This window comes from Carassius carassius, chromosome 48 (genome assembly GCF_963082965.1).
Source record: "Carassius carassius chromosome 48, fCarCar2.1, whole genome shotgun sequence".
Taxonomy (NCBI): domain Eukaryota; kingdom Metazoa; phylum Chordata; class Actinopteri; order Cypriniformes; family Cyprinidae; genus Carassius; species Carassius carassius.
This window is the reverse complement of record NC_081802.1, coordinates 12,486,286-12,507,405: the sequence shown is the minus strand read 5'-3', so window position 1 is coordinate 12,507,405 and position 21,120 is coordinate 12,486,286. Positions and strand designations below refer to the sequence as shown.

The following is a 21,120-nucleotide window of genomic DNA, read 5'->3' as shown; positions in this document are numbered from 1 at the left end:
GTTCTGAATGATGTATACTCTCTCCTTTATGAGGAAAAATTATGCCATATTTTAATTTTCCACTCTTACAAAAAAAAAAAAAGTGATCGTGTTGGTGCCTCCATTTACTTCAAATCGCACATCAGCTTCCATTCTTCACACAGAGGATTAGGTATGTATCACACATTTATCTTCATTTTTTGTACTGTATACTGTGAAATGCATTAAGTTTTTTTATGTCTCAAATTGTCTTTATTTGAGAAGGTTATACTGATCAAACATATGCTCAACTCACTGTCTGGTGCTGGCCACTGCAAAATATAAAATATATTATTGTAAAATATAACAAATAATTGAGTGTCTGATCCAGGTGTTACAAACCTTTTAAGAGTGCATGACAGACACATTATATTGAATTGATTTTCTGTAGTTCTACAAAACAAATAAATCAGAAACCTAAATGGAGGAGGAAGCTGAGACCTGAAATATTCTAGATAAACTCTCTCGTCTCCATACTGTACGCTTTGAAGGTATTCTCAATCGTATCAACCTGTCACTTGATTTGTCAGCCCTTCATTTCCCCTCCAAATAGGTGGCCTGGATCTTAAGACACATCTATGTTATCAGTACCTTTACGCCCAAGACGTTCAGCATCCTCAACATTGGAGCTTTTATCAGTTGGCTTCAGAAACTCCTGCTGCCCGCCAACAGCTTGACTACTTTCAGGAATTGCGTTGACCTTGCAGCATCTCCTTATCGAGGCTTCAATAATCTTTTTTCACAGTAAAACACATCATGTGTTAAATGACAAGTAAGCTCGCTCCTCTACTTCCCATCGTGTGACTGCCGTCTCTCTCTTAACATTTACCATTTCAGCAGTTTATAACTGCTAATACATAAATAATATATTTATAACTGTATACTAAATATTGTCTTTGAAATGGCTCTTCTTGTTGAAGGAACAAATTGTGTTTGCTAAACTCTGATAGCTGATGTAGACTGTCTTAATGTAAAAAACAGAATACATTGTGCTAACTGATAGCATGGTTAATCAGCATATGTTGTTAGTATTGTTTCAACACCCGATTCACAAAAGGTACAAGCGTATCAGTAAACTATGCAAATACATTTCATCATTTAATGAAAAACTGTTGCCACAAACAAAGATTTATTTTAATTAAATGTTGTGTTTAATGCAATTTAAATTGCAACTAAAATTTTGCATTTATAAATTGAATTTGCGTGACAAACATAAACACGAGCAAAATCTTCATGGGGAAATTTTTGACCTTTACTTGAAATTCCTGATTGCATGAATTCCTATTGAAATGACAGGATTTCAGCTTATAATATTTGCAAAACAACAGTAAATGTTTACACAAATTTACATAAAACCAGGTGTGTTTTACTGAAAGGAATGTCTATTACTTTAATATGATCTAAGATATTTACACACATTTTTTTTCCTTCTGTTTAATACAATTTTGAATAGAATGGAATTTTATCAAGAAAAACATATTTAAAAAAGGAAGTTGGCATCTTTGTAAAGATGAACGTCCTCAAAACATTTCCTTCAGTGTCTTTTAAGATGGCATGGGTCATTTGATCAAGGTTAATGATTTATCTAAAATGTGTTAACATCTATTTGTAGATTTCATTGAAAAGGAAAGGCTCCGAACCCCCAACTGCTCCCCAGGCGCTGCAAAGAAAAATGGCTGCCAACTGCTCCGGGTGTGTTCAAATTCTGAGTATGTCGTAATTGGCTACACATCATGTCACTTTAACTATTCATGAAAACACTGGTTTGAAGCTCAGATAGTGTGACCATTTACTACACTTTGTAATTCTTCTAGTTATACAAGTCTTGCACATTTACAGGAAATAGCTTTCTTTCATGTTAACAAAATTAGGTTAAACACCACTCAACCAATGCAGTGAGTTGGGGGTGGCACTATGGGTGCATTTGAAATCACGCACTGGCTAGTAAGTAATACATTTGATTTGAAACTTACTTTGCAACCTTTAAAAAAGTTTGTTCCATAGCAAATTGTTTTGAACTAGTGGTTCGGAGGACATATAAAACTGTCAAAGTCACATGATTTTAATAAACAAAGCTTTGTAATGCCATAATTGTTTAGAAATGTTTAAAAATGTCAATGGTTCACCAATGGTTTTATACGTTTGGCCTGAGTTTTTGTTGCATTTACACAGTTTTGACCAGCAGGCGTCAACTAGCGTGAGGAGTTTTGAGCGCTTTGAAACTGTGAATCATTTTGTGAAGTGATTCAATTGATTCAAATCTTTAAAAAGGTTTCACTATACCTGGGTTCTTTCACCTACTGTTTTTCAAATACTGTGAATTCAGACATACAATTCTTTTGCCATACTTTTTTGTTTTGTTTTTTCACATACCGTATAGTATCGGAATAGGCATATTTGGACACATCATGTTTTTTTTTTTTTTCAAATATGCACCATTTATTTTAGAAATAATTACACATTTAAACTTCAGCAATCTTTAAGGCCTATTCACACCAGGAATGATAACTATAACTATTGCGATAAAGTTCTAAAAAATGTTCTGAATGGTTCTAAAATTGTTATAAATACATAATAGTGGAGTTCACACCACAACTATAACAATATCGGGATAACTTTCACAATAATTATTTTTCCCCAGCTGATGAATGACAAAATAATGACAGCTAATCAGAATCCATTAGAATTTAAAGGGCTCACACATTTTAAACAGCAGATAAAAATTGAGGAGCAGCTCTACACAGCAAAATACACAAAACATACAATTCTCTCAAGTATTCAAAATTCGTTTTCGCGACCGGCTTAAGCCTTCACTTCACTCTTAATCTATATTAACTGTTTAGATGCACTCGAAATATAGCACGCTGGTTAAAGCATGTAAATGCATCAAGAACAGCAAAAACTGAAACTTCATGCAGTGACAACCATTTTACAGAAATTATATGCAGTGTGTACGGAACTGAACTGAACAGCGTATTTAAATGTGTATCAGAATTGTGTCTTTTCTGTATGTGTGGTGCAAGAAATCACACATTTATTGCATGTTGGTATGTTCTGACTCATGAATAATGCCAGATTTGCTGGGGGGGGGGGGGGGGGGGGGGGTTGGGGATCACACATTTCTTGCATGTTGGTATGTTTTGACTCATGATTGTTGCCAGATTTGTTAGGAAAAAAACAAAAACAAATAAAAACAAGCTCATATAAACCACAATGTCCTCAAATCCAAATGTGTTATCTTGGAATAAGTTACATACCAAAATATTGCAACTGTATTAACTCCATAAACTGGATTGCTTTATGAGCCGTGCCCAAACAACAAGCTCAAAGACACTTAAAGGGAAACTCTACCCCAAAATGAAAATTTAGATGGTGTGGATTCATATATAGTAACCGTTCCTGGTGTGAACAGGCCTTTACTTGCCAAGTTAATGTATACAGTATGAATCACACACATACATTCTTAATTTCTTCCCACTCAGTCCATCACAGGTGTCTTTCACAGTTTCATATATCATTCTCTCTGGCCGTCCCTCTTACACTTTTCCTTTCCTCCTGTGCGCTGTGATGTGTCTGTCACTTTCTCTGTCACTGCCATTCCCCTCCACCACAACTCCGCAGATCAATGGTTGGTTACCATGGCAATGCAACAGCCCAGTTCCTCCAGTGGATCATAACACCAAGGCTACCTGCACCCAACCATACTTCCTCTGGCTCCGAGATTTGAAATCGTCACCCACCCGTGAACATCCCTCTCAAGATAAACAGCCAAGAATAGCTGTTCACACTACAGACACATTTCAAATGCGCATACCATTTTTGTGATCATTTCCTAATGCGGGGCAAGATGTTTTCAAAAACAGCAGCCTCTCACTGATGCACTCGCCGTATAACGTGCCATGTTCATGCTTGAAGAATCTGCTCCCGCGGAGCGGAGGAAGTCATTTGTTTTTCCTGTCATTCCTGGATGCGCCCTGCCCCGCTTCCCACCAGCGCTCGCTCCAAACACATTGAGCTGATCCGCTTTATTTATTGAATGACAGATGGGCCAATTATCATAAAACCAAGAACGGTGCCCTTTCCTTTTCAAACAGTTGACTTCATTATCTGCAAGAGTGGAGGGGAGGATGGAGAGGAAAGATGGCGAGCTTCGCACCCTGCCTTCACCTCTGGAGCCTGACCTCACAAAAATAAGGTTTCCTCGCATAGTAACAAGTCCTGCGAGATGGAGCAATGGGAAGGGGCTGGAATAAGCTCGCGATTGGCTCTTTATAAGTGTGTGGAACTTTATCTGCAGGAGATTGAGGAAATTAATAAAGTGCTTCTGCAACAGCAACACCTCACGAAAGGTGATTTTGAGGAAAAAACGAAAAGGAAAGGTAAGGGCCTGTGACAGAGGAGGGACAGCCATATTAAACTAATATTTTTTATATTATTACATTTCTGATTTTTAACAAAGTATGGCCCTGTCCCAAATGGCATAATTCATGTGCACTTGTGGTCTTGCAGACTTGCAACAGCCACCGCGTGCACATGTTCATTAAGTTCACGAGACCGTAGGGTGTCCCATTCGTCATTTTAGCTTTCAGAAGGGTGCTCGCAAGCGCCACCTTTGTGGGTGCTATGTGCTCCCTTGATGTACATTTCTGCTGTGGCCGCATGGGGCGATTGCTGTGGCAGATTTCTACCCAAGAGGCATTACATCACAAAAGTGTGGGAGGGTTTAGGGTGCGTTTTAGGACAGGGCCAATAACAGCTGACAGGACAGCCCACCCTTGCTCCACTCCACGCTAATATATAGCTCCTACAGTATATATATATATATATATATGTGTGTGTGTGTGTGTGTGTAGGACGTTGGAAGAAGACTGACTGGTTGGAATGTGTTTTAAGAAGCTTTATCTAAAAAATGTTGACAGAATAAGTTAAAGCACTTCCTAGTGGTTTACTGCAGTTACATATTTAGAAAATCATTAATTTTTTATGACATCTAGTGCATGACTGAACTTGTTTCAACTGTTCTCGATCCGGTTCCTGTGTTTCAGTTCTCAACAAGCTTAAGTGAAATCCCTCTAGATCGCCTAATGAAAGCTGTGGACATTAGAGGCCTTTCAAAGACCTCAAGGGAACCCCTGATGCCTTCCTCAAGTTCTGCACGACATACCAGACTGACATACTGACTGTCTATCTGGTTATATTACACATGCTAGGGAAGCAGTCAACCCTGGAGTCTTGCTCCAGTTGACAGCTTGAAGGGTGTTACCATGAACTGTGTTTCTTGGGAATTGAGATGTAAAGCTTTAAGACCTTCCAGCAATAAGGCAGCTTTATTATTATTATTATTTTTTTATAAATATGCTTTTCCAATTAAATAAATGACAGCGAGAGAGTAGCAAGGGTTCTTCCTTTTGGGAATTTTCAAAGCAGAGTAGTCAAATGTAGAATGATTCATAGGAAAACATTAACATTGTGGGGATTTTCATTTATATGATTGTTAATGACATTCTCAGAGGGTTTGAACCATTTTGGTGATCTCAAGTTCAGATTAATACTATGCGTCATAAATTATGAATCCACTGTAAACAGAAATGGTCAGGGTTTGCCGCTTTGGCACAGACTCTGTGGACCACTAAATCAATTGATAGCGCAATAAAAAATTCATGCGAACTTGAAGTGTTTGAAACACTGTGCCAACAAATTCTTTGAAATGTGAACTATTTTATAGCATATTTCTTGTTTAGGACTTTTAAGATGTGACTTTAATGTCATAAATGTGAGGAGATCTGTCAGGTTTTAATTAAACCAAGATAAAAGAAATTCATTTTTAAGATATTTGTTGTTGTATAACCAACAGTCTTCAATGAAAATGCATGTCATATATCAGGTTTGAGTCAGACTCAAATGAATATTTATTCAATATTTATGAATATTCAGTTTTTATGAATAATTAACAACTTGCTGTGAAATACACAAGCCTTTTCATGCTGCAGTATGGATTTTTTAAACAGACAAAAATGTTTTTAGAAGGGATTTTCAGTAAAAACATATGCTATATAATCTTATTTTACAGCTATTATCATATAATATCTTGAGTGAAAATGCTTTGGAGTTGGTGGATATGAGAAATTATACAAAGATATGCACCCATTAATTGTGCTAGTTGTAAATGATCTCTTGCGTGTTTCATTTTGATAACACATTGTCCATGATAATTAGTTGCACTCCATCACCCTGTCTATCTGCTGCTGGAATCAGGAACTTGTGGAAGAGAGACAATTTTGGGAATATTTACAACAAATGTCAGCCATCAGCCGAATTTGACGGTTGAAAAAAAAATACAAATTAGTGTGAGCTTGTCATGGGGTTACAAAGGGTTCATAAAGTGTGAATGATTCTTAGAGTCAGCAAGTCATTTAGCCAGAAGTAACAAATGGCCACTGGAGGCCATTATGTTGGATATAAAGCTTGTTTACAGTGTTTTTGAACAGATAAAATTGTATGAGGGTTATAAAGGATGGGTTCTTGTTGATGCGTGTTATGTGGTCAAAAATAGTGTTGGGGTCTGTTTTTTGTCTGCTTTTTCAAGAGCCTTTTATAGCAGTGTTGCCATCATGAAAGCAAGCTTCTCAGCTTCTACACCTCAAAACAGATAAACACATTGATTTCTCCATTCGGACATCTCCTGGAAAACATAGCCATTACTACTCAGAGAAATTGTGCAGTGTTGTGCTCCTTAAAGAAGATGTGTCTAGATGTGTCTAGGATATGTCTAGTCCTAGAAAGTACTGGTCTAGGACTATATTTCCTCACTAAAGTTCTACATCCATGAGGAGAATGTTTTCAATCAGGTCCAGAATGGATTTGTTTTGCACAAAAGTAATCCTGCATCGCTCAGTTCTCCTGTACATTATTCATCGTTATGAGGGAGTCAATGGGAAATGAGAGTATCCATTATAAATAAAAGGAACATAAAAAAAAAAAAAGTTCAAAAACATGCTCATCACAGAAGTGTCATTTGTGAATAAACTATTAGATATGAACACAAAGAACATCATTTAACTGACTCCGATGTATTCACACATTTTTATTAATATTTTTACTCCCATTTGCTGTCGGAATGAACATGTCTGAGTTAATGAGGAAAGTGGGTTTAGCTAAACTCACTGAAATTCTTCACAATGTTCTTACACGTTAAATTTTGCATGGTCTGGTAGCCTTGCAAGGAAAAAGTGCTCTACGTACTAATCCAACTTGTTGGATATTTCAATTAAAAAGGTATGTTTACTTGCACAACAGATCTTGTAACCATGGTTATTAAAATAGCAGGCTGTATGATTAAACAGTGGTTACTATTCACTTATTATAAAGGAGAGGTTTAGTGCTGTGTTGTAAATGTCCCACATGTACATGTTTCGGGAAGTCGTGGTGGCCTAATAGTTAGAGAGTCAGAGTTGCAATCGAAAGGTTGTGAGTTTGAGTCTCGGGCTGGCAGGAATTGTAGGTGGGGGGAGTGCATGTACAGTTCTCTCTCCACCTTCAATACCATGACTTAGGTGCCCTTGAGCAAGGCACTGAACCCCCAACTGCTCCCCGGGTGCTGCAGCATAAATGGCTGCCCACTGCTCTGGGTGTGTGTTCACAGCGCGTGTGTGCACTTTGGATGGGTTAAAAGCAGAGTATGAATTCCGAGTATGGGTCACCATACTTGGCTGTATGTCACGTCACTTTCACTTTTTTAACAACGATCCCCAATTTATCACCCATTCCCACTTGAAAGGCGGCAACAACTCAAAATCATGAAGCATGTGGGCTCAGGAATTACCTTCCTTAAAGGGGACACCGCATGCCCATTTTCACAAGTAGGTATGATTCTTTAGGGTCTTCATGAATGTCTGCAATGTATTTTTAGGCTTTTTAGGAAAAAAAAAAGGAGTGAATAGTTTTTTATTATTGTAGGGTGGTTGTGTCCACACACTATAAGGCCCATTTATATGCAAACGCCATGTAAAAGTGAATTTTGCATCCGATGTCTCCTAAGAAATCTGCCAAAACTAAATTCGCTTTATATGTTTACATATCAAAAAATGACCATGCAAAGTTACACCTTACTGATTCAATGAGAATTTCTCTTTTTCATTCTCATTGCTGTGCTATAGGCTTTTGGCACTATTGGGACATTCATCATACTCTGGTACCTGCTATATTTCTGGAAACACGTCTCTGGGGCAGGGCCTTTGGCGACCCACTCCATCATGGTGGACATCAGAGTTCTTTTCCCAGGTTCACTTTTCACACGTTTAGAGCAGCACAGGTTTTCAATACTGATCAGTCAAAGCCTCTTTCCTGTTCATTCATCACTCGCCCCCAGTTATCCCCCCACCCCCGGTTTCTCTCTCTCTCTGATAAATCTGTGGGACAAACTGTTGTGGATGAAATGCGATAATCTTTCTCTGTGATTGCACGCGGCACGGCGGAATGAAAGATGCTTCTGTTTTATATTCTCTCGCCCTTGGCCACGACTTTGATTCCTATTAATTGAGGGAGATAAATGCTTAACAACAGATGAGGATTTAACGGATTGCAATGCACTGGAATTGCAAGCTGTTGTGTGAATTGAATTCCGTCTAGCAAGAACATTATTCTTAATAGATGGTTTTAGGGTCTAAAGCAATGAGGTCCTAGAAATCTCCTGATTCTCTGGAAAATTTGTTACATTCTCACATTTAAATGTAGTGATTTATTTATAGTCCATATGATGCATCAAATTATCTTTTTTTTTTTTACAAAATATTTTAACAGGTAAATTATGCTGTTCATAAACAAGTAAAGTTTACCACTTCTTATTTTTTCTTACTATATTTATATTAGGCAGAAGGGATGTGAAATTTCAAGAGAATGCAAGTAAATTTATGTTTCCTCTGTTAAAGTCTGTAGTTAGTATTTCTGGGTGGATGTAAAACCAAACTTAAAGACAAGTATAGGCCTACAAATGAAATGACACATTATGCCATAATTATGTGAAACTCAGAGTGCTTATGATTTGTTAGAAGAACAATTATAAAATGATCTGTTTTACATGATACATCATTCATGACTGCACTATGAGATAAACGACTGCAAAATTCTCAAGTTACTGTAGTTCATAAACAAGTCTTTACCACTTCCTATTTTTTGTTAATATATTTATACAACACAAAAGTGACATGAAAACAAGTAAATTGTTCCATTCTTACTCTGAAGTAAAGTCCCGTCTTTTATCTTCAAAACAGTTTCATTTGTCAAAGTTTTCCAACAAGTATAGGCCTGTAAATGAAGCAGCTGCATGGTTTGTGCCACAATGGTTATATTGTGAAACTCAAGTGCTTATGATTTGTAAGAAGGGTACACTGAAATGTCTTCTGAGTCACCTGTAATTGATGCGCAAATTCTGCATCTAGCACTTATCGTAGTCACTCGAATATGTGGTTAATTCAAATTAGACTGACAAATGAGCAATGAAAATGATAAATAAACCCTTCAAATGTTGCCAACGTCAATTTAATTGGATTTCTCTCTGCTAATGTGTTGTGAAGCCCCCCCCCCCCCCCCCCCCCCCACTAATTATATATTTTGACCCAGAGCAACATTATCTACTTTATCATTAACGCATTAGTCTTCGGTTCCATCAGGGTACTGATTCTGGGATTTTTCAAGTCTCATTTTAATTTAACGTAGAAAATGGCGATTTGAATGTTGATATTTCTCCGTAATGTTTTGAAATTTTCATGAATTATGCAAATTTTGACAACTAAGGCATGTTTAGTTTTGCAGCTGAAGAGTGCAACTGTCTTTAAATGTCCATTAGAAGTCAATTATTTTCAGTAATGCTTATTTTATCAGATTTATGCTGATGACAGTTTGTGGGGGTCACTGATGTCAACTTTTCATGCTTTGCATTGGCTATATGTGAGTTATGACAATTTTACTGTATTTCTTTAGTGCAATGTGCCTGATCTATATAACTGCATTTTAAAATTGGGTTTCAGCTCTGGCTGAGTAACATTATTTGGACTGTGTCATATTAATTGAATAACACTGGAAGAGACCACACCTCCAAGCCAATATGCTTAAGAAATACATTTAATAAATAGCTTTAACTTGCCCTAATCAAGGGCAGACCTGTATATTTAGTCAGTGTAAAGGTTCGAAAAATATTATTTTGATCTGACATCTATGATGCAATTAAATTCCATATATTATCTTTTACACATACTGTTTTTATAAATGGTTTGGTTATAGTAAACCATTTGCAGGTGTTAGGTAGATAAAAAAATCAACATCATCTCAATGTCAGAGGTGGACATCATTGAGAATAAAATGTGTCACAGTACAGATACACCACCATATGATATTCTTGAGTTTCTTCTTCTTTTGTATATAGAAACAGTGAGGATCTCAATATTGGCCCTTGGTAATATCACTTGAACGTTAGCTTGTAGAGGAAGTAGTTCAGCAACCTCTTAATATGTCCCGGTTAATTGGCACCTGAAAATGGCGGGGTAACGCCACTTGATGGTTTGTGTTGTGCATGCTAGATATTGCACACGTAGATATTTCTCACTTCCCTTTAAAAAGACAGGTTTACAATACATATCTCTCTGAAATTAAAAAAATAGTTTTAATCGACAATACCAAAAAAACACTGTGCTGTTCCCTACCTCAAAAACTGCTGAATTTTGCACATGCTGTGATAATACTACAGTACCCTGAGCCCTGGCTAATCACCGAAGACCTTCCCACTGCAATTTCCTATGGCGCGGCCGCCCGCTCTTATCCTTCGCCATGTTAAGGCAAGGATTGTGCTTGTTGCTTTGCAAGTGACTCCAGTATTTTATGAGTTCGTTGGGCTGGAACTGGTGAGAGGTGATCAAGTGACTGTATTTGCAGCTGGAATATGACACTCTCCAGTGGTTGAAGAGAAACTCATTTGGTGGTGGCACTGGGTCGATCCGCAGTTTGGCCAGGCAGATTCCCACATACACATCCTCGAGGTGAAGGCGACGAATGCTCAACGAGGCATTGTAGATTTTCTCCGCCATGTCCCCCGAGAACACATAGCCCGTCCCAGAACAAAAGATAGGATATCTCTCGCTGGAATACAGCTCTGGTGGCATGTACCACTTACTGTCCTTGTTGCGGTTCGGAGCGTAGCCTCTCATTAGGTAGCCTGTGAAGTAATTCTGTCGAGGTGCCATGTTTGGCTTCAGCAGCTTTTGGATGAGATATTCTGTGTTGACAAACATGTCACTGTCCGTCTTCATGACATAGCGGGTGTGCGGGCAATAGCGAGCAACCCAGTTCATGCCCATTAGCGTCTTGATGGTAAGATTGTAATAGGTGTCCAAGAAGTCCTGCTGGATGATGTCATGGTACTGCAAGCTCTCCTCCTCAATGGAGCTCTGAGGATATGCATTAGGTATCCTTCCCAACAGAAAGAGCCGCACGAACCCATAACCCATGGCCACGCTCTCATTGCCCCAGGTCCGTCTGATGGCGTTCCTTGCCTCCAACTGCCTTGGCGCTGCAGCAATTAGCAAAACCAGGAAGGGACTGCTTTCGTTGCACTTATAGGGCTCATTAAGCAGCCAGTGATAAGGCTGGGCTGCCAGACGCCCTCCCACTCCCATTTCCCTGTGCAAGCTCTTGGTGTTACTGTTAGTGCTCGAATTGTTGCCACTCGGCGAGATCTCCAATCCCACAATCCCACGGGCAGTGATCTCAGCCTGGTAAGAACTAAAATTGAAGTTAACAGATGGTTTGGGGAGCACATAACCATTGTCTTTCCAGAGGCTTCGCAGTGAGCTTTGGTTTCCCTTTGCACGCTCCTTGTGGGGGCGCAAACCCCGCATGGTATAAACCAAGGGGTTGTCTCGCAACCAACTCCGGCCCTGCAGCAAATCCTGATGGCAGTAGATTAGAAAGAGGGCGAAGAGTGAGGCCAGCGAGAGAAGGCCTGCTACATGTGTGCGGAAGAGTGACCGCTTGACATTCCAGGTCATCTTGATGGGGCAGCAGTGTCGCCGACGCCACTGCATGATGTAGAGTGGGGCTGCTTAGCAAAGCGCGGCGGTCACAACCAATCACATCAAACATGTGTTGCAAACAGCCTGAGGGTTATCTGAGCTGGCAGATGGGTGTGTTCAGGGTCGCAGGTGGACCTACGAGAGAGATGACTAACTGTTCATGAGAGTTGCAGGAATGCGTTTCTCTGACACTCCCCAGTGACAGACGGTCATGCTTCGGGGCAGTTCCCTTCTGAAGGACGACTGCTTCCTCAGACTGATGTCTCTGTGATCTAAGAATGAGGAGATAAAAACAATGAGTAATACTGAGAAGTGTCACAGTAGAATGGATAGCAGAAGATCTTAAATTACGTTGACTGTGTACCGTGTACTGCTACAGTAGTAGTATTGTTGGTAAATGGCATCGCCTGCAAAATCCTTGGTGATTTTGAAACAGCCAAGGTTTATGACAATATAAATATTATCTCTAAACCACTAACGTTATGTTTTTTTCAGTCTCCTGCATTTTGCGGTACATGGCAACACTGTGGGGGAGATTGCTAACTGGGATCTTTGCATATCATGAGCTAACCTTTACTGCCCCGCGTGAGAGTTTAAATTGCAGGTTTGCACAACATGGCATTCAGTGAGAACACTGCTGCCTCAGAGGCCCTCTAAGCCACCTCCCCACCCAAGATGCACTCTTAAAGCCAGAGAGGGGAAGCATTCGTCAAAATGAATTTTCAGGCTCCAGCAAGCAGTGTTGCAGCATCCGCAGCCAGAAGCAGCGAGTGATAACAGCCCTCACCCCTTATTCACCCTGCACCTTAAACTTATCAACACTGCACCAAAAGGAAAGGCCTCCCTGCCAGCAATTTCCTCTCTTAACTGTTGCTTTCTCACACTTGGGGTTATTAGATTCTAGAACCTCCTCCCAGTAATGGTGATCTAAAAATAGGAAAGAAATATTTACAAAGGTAAAACAGGGGCCTTGTTTTTGAAAGTCATGTTTTGTTCTAGGATTGTTTAGAGATCATCAAAGGAGGAAGTGCTCTATGACATATTCTATGACAAATACGGCACATTTTTTTTAAATATATATTTTTTAAGCATTAACATAATATGACAAATAGGTAATTTTAATTAAATATCTGAATATAATTGAATCTTATGTATAATCATCCAATCATCATTTATGATCTTCCATTATATTCCATTTTCTTATACAAATTGCAGTGTTGACTGCACTCATCAAGATCAACCATTTAACCCTGTTAACCAAGTTATTTTAATAACGTCAATATTTTTTACACTGTAATATTTTAAGTATATATTTAAAAAATATTTTTTAATTAATGAGAAATATATGCCTTATTTAAAAATGAAATAACTTTTTTTCTATTTTAATATAGTTTAAAATATAATTTATTCATGTAATGGAACATTATTGTTTACAGCATAATTACTCCAGTGTTCAGTGTCACATGATCCTTCAAAAATAATTTTAAAATGCTTATTTGCTGCTCAATAAATATTTCTTATTTTCACTTAAATAGTTGTGCTGCTTAATATTTTAGACTAAACTTTTTTTCAAGATTATTTGATGATTACACAGAACAGAATTTGAAATTACAAATGTCTTAACAGTTACTGTTGCCAAATTGTATGCACCCTTGCTGAATAAAAGTAAATAAATAAATGATTGACTCCAGACTTTTTAATGGTAGTGTAACAAATTGTGTTTACGTAATGTTTACTGGTTAAAAATAAAACCACACAAATTATAGGGTTATAAACTGAATTTGTACATGTCCCAAAATTTTTTATTTTTTTTGTTGTTGCAACAGCTGAATCAGAGGATGATAACCTTTTCAACCAAATGTGCTCACCCAGCATGGGCAATTACAGTAAGATGGAAAGAGGCTGAGTCTGGCTTTACTTTAAAGGTTAATACACTTCAGAACAGAGCGAATGAAATGCTCCAAAGGTTTCCATTGTCATCCATTTGATATCTTGTAATGAGAGCCTCACTAGAGAACGCTATGTACTGCACTCACTCTGGTGCTAGGTGTTTTTGTTTTTGCCAATATGCATGCTTGTTTGGAGGAACAAGAGACTACATAAATATTTATGCATTTGTTAACAACGGAGAGGAATTAACAAAATCAGCTGCTTTCATTGTTTTAAGCTATACCAGTTTTTGCTTCATACGGTTACGGAAATTAGGAGCGTGATGTGGCCACAGCGGTCAGCAATTAGAAGAGCAACATGAGACTATTTCACTTCTAAGAGGAAACACCTGCAAACAAAGTTTATATGATGGAGATCAGCATAATTCAGCAAGCAGTTTACCCTATAATAATAAATGCAGGAGCTTTTTAATGCACAGCTCCCACATGATTTTTGTAAAAAATATTTCCCATAGCCAATGCATTGTTGAGATTTTTCTACTGGTTATCCAAGTATCCATGTAAATACTGGTTACAATTGAATAAGTGAAAGGTAACATGTCTCTAAAAAGGAATCAAATTTGCATTGACATCCATTTGCGAGCCTGATGAATAATTTGCCTTGCATATTACGTTTATGTAAAATATGTTTAATGTCAAACAAACATTTTCCCATAATTTGAGCATAATCCTTTCAACAAAAATAAATAAATAATGGCCAATGAATTACAGATTTAAAAAAAAAAATGGATAAAAAAATTAAAATAGGGAGGGAAATAAGTGCCATGTACAACCATAACAAGCGCACACAAGATTCAATCAATCCCCAGATGTGCTAGTGATTCTCTCAGAAAGACTGATTAATTTGACATTGAGTGTCCCATGTGAAAACACTCATCATGGGTTCTGAATTTTCATGGTCACGGTTCATATCTTTGTTGGTTGTGTTTATATATATATATATTAGATATGTCACCATATTTTTATGTTTGCTTAAACATATACGTAATATGGTGCATACTGAGACACATTCGGGCAATGCTTGACATATAATTGCACTCATTACTCAAATGCCAGGGTCTTTATAAACCTCATTCAGAAGTTTGCGAGCGTTCCTTTGAAAGGTGAGTTTAATGAATCACATATCGTGAGGATGAAGCTCAAAGCATTTTATTCTCAGAGCATCTGTCATCCATAACTTGGACTGAGATGAATACCATCCCTACAGTTCTGCTGAGAGAATTGTAGCCAAATTAACACACACACACACACACACACACACACACACACACACACACACACACACACACACACACACGCACACACACACACACGCACACACAGTGGAATAATTCGTACAAGACAATTGAAGCATGCCAGCATACATCTTGGACCTTGCAAACTTCAGCAGGTTGTTTTTAACTGGGTTTTTTTTTTATGTCAATTTGGCTTATGTGACTAATCTGATGTTTCATCTCCCATGAGAGCAAATAGGTTTGTTGATTCATGCACATTACTGTCACAATCTGCCGGCCTTTGTGCTGAACAACGTTACAGTCCTTTTAATGAACTGCAACATATTTGCTGCATTAATATTAATAAAATGGCCCTACTTTAAAACTACAATTAGTCTTTATGCTTGCATTTGCATTTTACTCACAATGTTTTATTATCTGGGCAACTGGAAGAAAGACTTGACAAGTCCTAGCTGGTCTTTTATAAGATCAGCACAGCTTAAAAGTGCTTTCGAACACAACAATGAGCCGTGGGTGGTGGTCAGTTCGCAAAAGTCCATGCCTCACCCCTCACATTAGATCTGGGGTACTTCTCCACATTTTCACCACCTGGCAGCAGCTGCATTTCCAGCAATTTTTGTTTCTTTTATTAGTCCATCTGCTATCAAATTAATATCCAATACTGCGGTCTTGGGTGGAAATTTGTATTTGATGTTTTTAAGGCTCCTGGTGTGGACAGTGTTCAAGCATTTGATATGCAAGTCTTCTGCATTGCCCTTTAAACATGGCCATCTAAACACTGTTTACACACAACTTAGAGTCGAACTAATTACTGATCCATTTTCTTCCTCAGTATGCATTATGGGCTTTATAATTGAGCTCGTTACCCTTAAAGGACACCAAAGAGTAATTCGAATAAGGGAAAACAATATTATATTGAGATATCTATACATTATGAGACCTACCTCACTCTGTGACAGAGTGGAAAGATGCGTGCGCCGTCTGTCGACCCACACCACGCGCCATCATTCCCTCCAGCACTACCAAAAAACCAGAAGACAGACCCTCCAGCTACTCGCAAGAACTTAGTCTCATTTCTTCGTTTTCCATCTTGAATTCGTGAAGCCGAGCCCCTCCTTCCATCTGCCAGGAGCTATTGTTGTCTGGCGCTGTACACATTAGGTGGTACACAATTGTGGTACTGTCATTGAAACCGCTAACGTTACTTTCGCTTCTTCTTCAGTTAAAAACCGAATGCCTGTTAATTTCGCCGCTGATATAAACAGCAGCGAGAGGCGGGAACGAAGAATAAAAAAAAGAAAAGAAAAAAAGAACTTTAACGGTCACATTCTACATCGCGCGTCTGCAATCATTATGAGGTACGTCCAGTGAAGTAACGGGGGGTGTAAACAGCGGCGGAAAGACAGTAGGGCTGCTGTGGCGGATTTTTCCTGTCAGAATAACGGTAGCAAGGCCCCTCTGTGTCTGGTCCAACGGAACACGACCCTGAAGTGCAGTAGACGGCAGCGAAGCCTCCCCTCTTCCTCAAATGATGGGAGGGAAAGCAGCTGTTGAAATGACGCCGCTGCTCAGACTGACTGACTGACTGAGCCCCTGCAACGTCACCGCCTACTAATGGGAGAATCCCACGTGATCCATCTAAAATCACGCCCACTCTCCAAATCCCAGCCAGACCCCTTCAGTCCCTGCGTCCGATCAGAGTGAATTCGTTTATTTTGACGAAACATTTTTATTTTTTTGCAATGAGAATTGGTAGTAAGTAATTATTTTGTAGTAAATGTTTTGCCAGTGACTGTGTGTGTGTGTGTGTGTGTTTAGCTTGAAACGTGAAATTAACTCGCCCCACCATTAGATTAGATTAGATTAAATTAGATTCAACTTTATTGTCATTACACATGTAAGGTACAAGGCAACGAAATGCATTTAGCATCTAACCAGAAGTGCAATAAGCAGTAATAGCCTACAGGATATACAGTGTCTACAATATGTTACAAATTTACAATAAATATACAGATAAAGCAGGACTATGGACATACTTTAAAGTCTTTTAAACAATATCAGCATGAGATACAGATAGGTGTACTAAGAACATAGGCTACTATACAGATGGATTATGTGTATGTACACCATAAGCAGAAGCTATGAACATAGGAACATCATTTACACTAGTGCAATAGACATTAAAAAAAGTGCCTAGAAAAACATTTCACTGTGCAAATCATTCAGTATTCCGGCTGAACAGACAGTAGTTCAAGTAATAACAAGTGTAACTGTTTTATTTTTTTTGTAAACCAGATGTATTGATGAGGAGGGGGCAGAATTCCGTAAGGAGACAGCTTTAGGGAAAAAGCTGTTCCTGAGTCTGCTGGTCCTTGTCCATAGGCTTCTGAAACCCCGTCTGAGAGCAGGAGGTTAAACAGTCTATGGTCAGGGTGAGAGGAGTCCTTGAGGCACTGGTGAGCATTCTTGACCACTCTGGAGATGTTTGTGTTTCAGGACAGGTTATCCAAGATGGTGGTTCCCAGGAACTTGAAGCTTGTTGTCAGTGCACCATGCAGCCAGGTGCTGTATCTCCTCCCTGTAGGGAGTCTCATTGTTTTCTCTGATCATCATTTTAATTTTTCATTTCATTTATGCATTTTAGCAGACACTTTTATCCAAAGCAACTTACTTACATTTTTTTTACCAGTATGTGTGTTCCCTGAGAATTGAACCCATAACCTTTTGCGCTGCTAATGCAATGCTCTACCACTGAGCCACAGGAATCACTGTGGTATCATCTGCAAACTTGATGTTGGAGTTGGATCCATGCACAGGATTGCAGTCGTGGGTGTAGAAGGAGTAGAGGAATGGGCTCAGCACACAGCCCTGTGGTACGTCGGTGTTGAGTGTGATGAAGTAGGTGTGGCCTGACCTAACATGCTGAGGTCTGTTGGTCAGAAAGTCCATAATTCAGTTGCAGAGGGAGGTGTTAATGTCCAGGTGTCCAAGTTTTGTGGTCAGCTTGGAAGGAATGACAGTGTTAAATGCTGAGCTGGTCAACAAACAACATCTGTACATATGGGTTGTTACTGTCCAAGTGTGTGAGTACCGAGTGCAGCACTGTGCATACTGCATCATCTGTGCTTCTATAGCTACAGTAGGCAAATTGGTGTGGGTCCAGTGTAGGTGTTAGGCAGTTCTTGAGGTGTGCTAGGACCAGTCGCTCAGTCAAGTCAACTCAAGTCAAGTTGAGCTTTATTGTCAATCTGCTACATGTGTGGACATACAGTGGAACGAAATGTCGTGCCTCACAGGACCACGGTGCTACGTAAATACAGATATACAACAAAGTAAAATTTAAATATACTATAAATAAATGAGTACCTATACTTAAACTAAAAAATACAAACTATACAAATGCTACAAATAAACACTGTACCTATACACAACTAACCTACTAAAAGATTTTGAATATGTATATACTATATATAAATGTTTACCTATACAAAGCACTTCATAACAATATGTGTGAGTGCTACATGGCAGTAGTCATTCAGGCACATCGGGGAGGAGTGTTTCGGTACTGGCCCAAATAGTAAAATAAATAGTAATTAAATGGTTTAAAATTTGGACAACTTGTCCCAATAACAATGTGACAACTATTCTGTGTGACAACTAGTCCCAGTCTCACTGACCTGAAATGAGGCGAGTTCTCACATCCATTGTCTATCAGCCTACAACACATTTCACATTTTCTAAGGTGTCTAATTTCACCTTTTTCTAATTATCCAATCCAAGGGGAAATGCACTAAAAGCTGACTTGACCTGTGTCAGCACTGGCCGCAGGCTGTTGTGAATACCACATAAGGTATCACTGTGGTTTCAGTGAGACTGAATAATTAATAGAAGCCCTCTCGTTGACAGAAGTACTTTGGGAGCCATTAGCTCAGGTACCTGACCAGCGTGAGCATATTATAGAGAAAGAGGTGATTCTAGAGAGATTGATTTCCCAGCAAACTGATTAATCAGAAGCCGGCACATTAAAGGAATAGTTTACCCGAAAACGACCCAACCAAAATTAATAATTACATCACTTGCTTACCAATGGATCCGCCACAATGAATGGGTGCCTAAATGGGAGTCTAAACAGCTGAAAAAACTTCACAATAATCCATAAAACACAGAGTCCATCAATTAATGTTGTGTTATTTTATTAAACAAATTCATTATTAAGACGTTAATAAGACTTCAAACTGCTGCTTCTGGAAAAACATAGCTCCAGTGAAAAAGTCATCTTGTCTGAATCAGGAGAGAAATATGCACAAGCACAATTTACTGTACAAGCAAATTAGTTCTAAAACATATATGTTGTGGATTTTGATGTGAGAGGAGAACAGGGATGAATTTTACACTGAAGGAAGCATTATTATGGATTATGGACTCATATTTTAGCCAGAAGCAATGATTAAAACTCCTTAATGATGGACTGTTTCTTACATTAACACGGCTTTTTGTTAACAAGATGCTGATGATTGATGGACTGGAGCTATGTTGTAGATTGTTGTGATGCTTTTATCAGCTATTTGGACCCTCATTCTGACGACACCCATTCACTGGGATCTATTAGTGAGCAAGTGATGTAACAGTACATTTCTCAATCTTTTTCGATGAAGAAATGTTTTGGATGGCCTGAGGGTGAGTACATTTTGAGCAAATTTCTATTTTTGGTTGAACCATTTCTTTAATAATGTGAGATTTATTTGGGTAGGGATTTCCTAGCAAACACCAATAGGCAAAACATAGCATAACTGATTTATAATATTCTAGATTGCCAAAAAACAGTAGGCTTTTATGTAAAAAATTACACTGTTAGGGCACTATGTATATATATATATATATATATATATATATATATATATATATATATATATATATATATATATATATATATATATACACACACATATATATACATATATATACATATATATATATGTATATATAGTTCAGCTTATTAAACTTTGAGTTCTTGAACTTTTATTTTGAGTAATATGGTATGCCTTGGCACATAGTGTATAGTTCTAGTTTGCAGAGACAATAGCTCTGTTCCAAACCTAATGAGCTGCTTCACTGCCTACATAAGCAGCTACTTTTCAGGCAGCATCCGTACTGAAAGGAAATTGACTTTCTTAATGGATGTTCTTAGTGTAATTGTGAACGATTAACTGTTGCATGTGTTTGCAATGTGTAATCAAAATATAATAACCTGTTCGTGTCAGGAACACAACTGGACACAGATGCAGGTTACAGTGTGAGACCAATTTATTCAAAAAGTCAAAAAGAAAAACTCCCTCCAACGAACAGAAACAGGCCGGGAAATAAGGTAAAAGGTCCAACAGAAAAACAAGAGACTTCAATGTCCTTGCATAAACACCTGGCAAACACAACGGCGCGGCCGCGTAGAGAGTGGAGAGGATTCCTTAGATTCCGGGAGGCCAGTGACAAAATCAAGGGCCAAATGTGACCAGGGGCGAGAAGGGATGGGCAACGGGTGGAGCAGACCAACGGGAGGCGCATTGGAAGACTTGTTCTGAGCGCACACCGAGCAGGCAGCCACGAACTACCTGACATCCTTGGCCATGGATGGCCACCAGAATCGCTGACAGATGGCAGCCAGCGACCTCCGGACTCCTGGATGACAGACCAGCCTGGATGAGTGACCCCACTGGATTACTTCAGAGCGCAACTTGGTGGGAACAAACAGATTACCCACTGGACCCCCCTTCGGCACAGGCCCCTTAAGTAGGGCCTCCTCTATTCGTCTTTCAATGTCCCAAGAGAGGGATGCCACCACCACCCCTTTGGGCAAGATGG

General features: G+C 38.8%; 1 protein-coding gene and 1 long non-coding RNA gene across 2 annotated transcripts; both read right to left on the bottom strand.

The window, feature by feature from the left end:
* Positions 1–983: 983 nt before the first annotated feature.
* On the bottom strand, positions 984–2,352 carry LOC132131844 (uncharacterized). Its single transcript, XR_009428957.1, has 3 exons — positions 1,974–2,352; positions 1,434–1,704; positions 984–1,190 (listed from the first exon to the last, which is right to left on the bottom strand). It is a non-coding gene; the product is annotated as an uncharacterized LOC132131844 (long non-coding RNA).
* Positions 2,353–9,245: 6,893 nt separating this feature from the next.
* Positions 9,246–16,420, bottom strand: b3galt2 (UDP-Gal:betaGlcNAc beta 1,3-galactosyltransferase, polypeptide 2). Its single transcript, XM_059543208.1, has 2 exons — positions 16,209–16,420; positions 9,246–12,352 (listed from the first exon to the last, which is right to left on the bottom strand). Exon 2 carries the CDS (start codon positions 12,090–12,092, stop codon positions 10,779–10,781), a length of 1,314 nt encoding a protein of 437 aa, XP_059399191.1. The 5' UTR covers positions 12,093–12,352; positions 16,209–16,420; the 3' UTR covers positions 9,246–10,778.
* Positions 16,421–21,120: the final 4,700 nt, after the last annotated feature.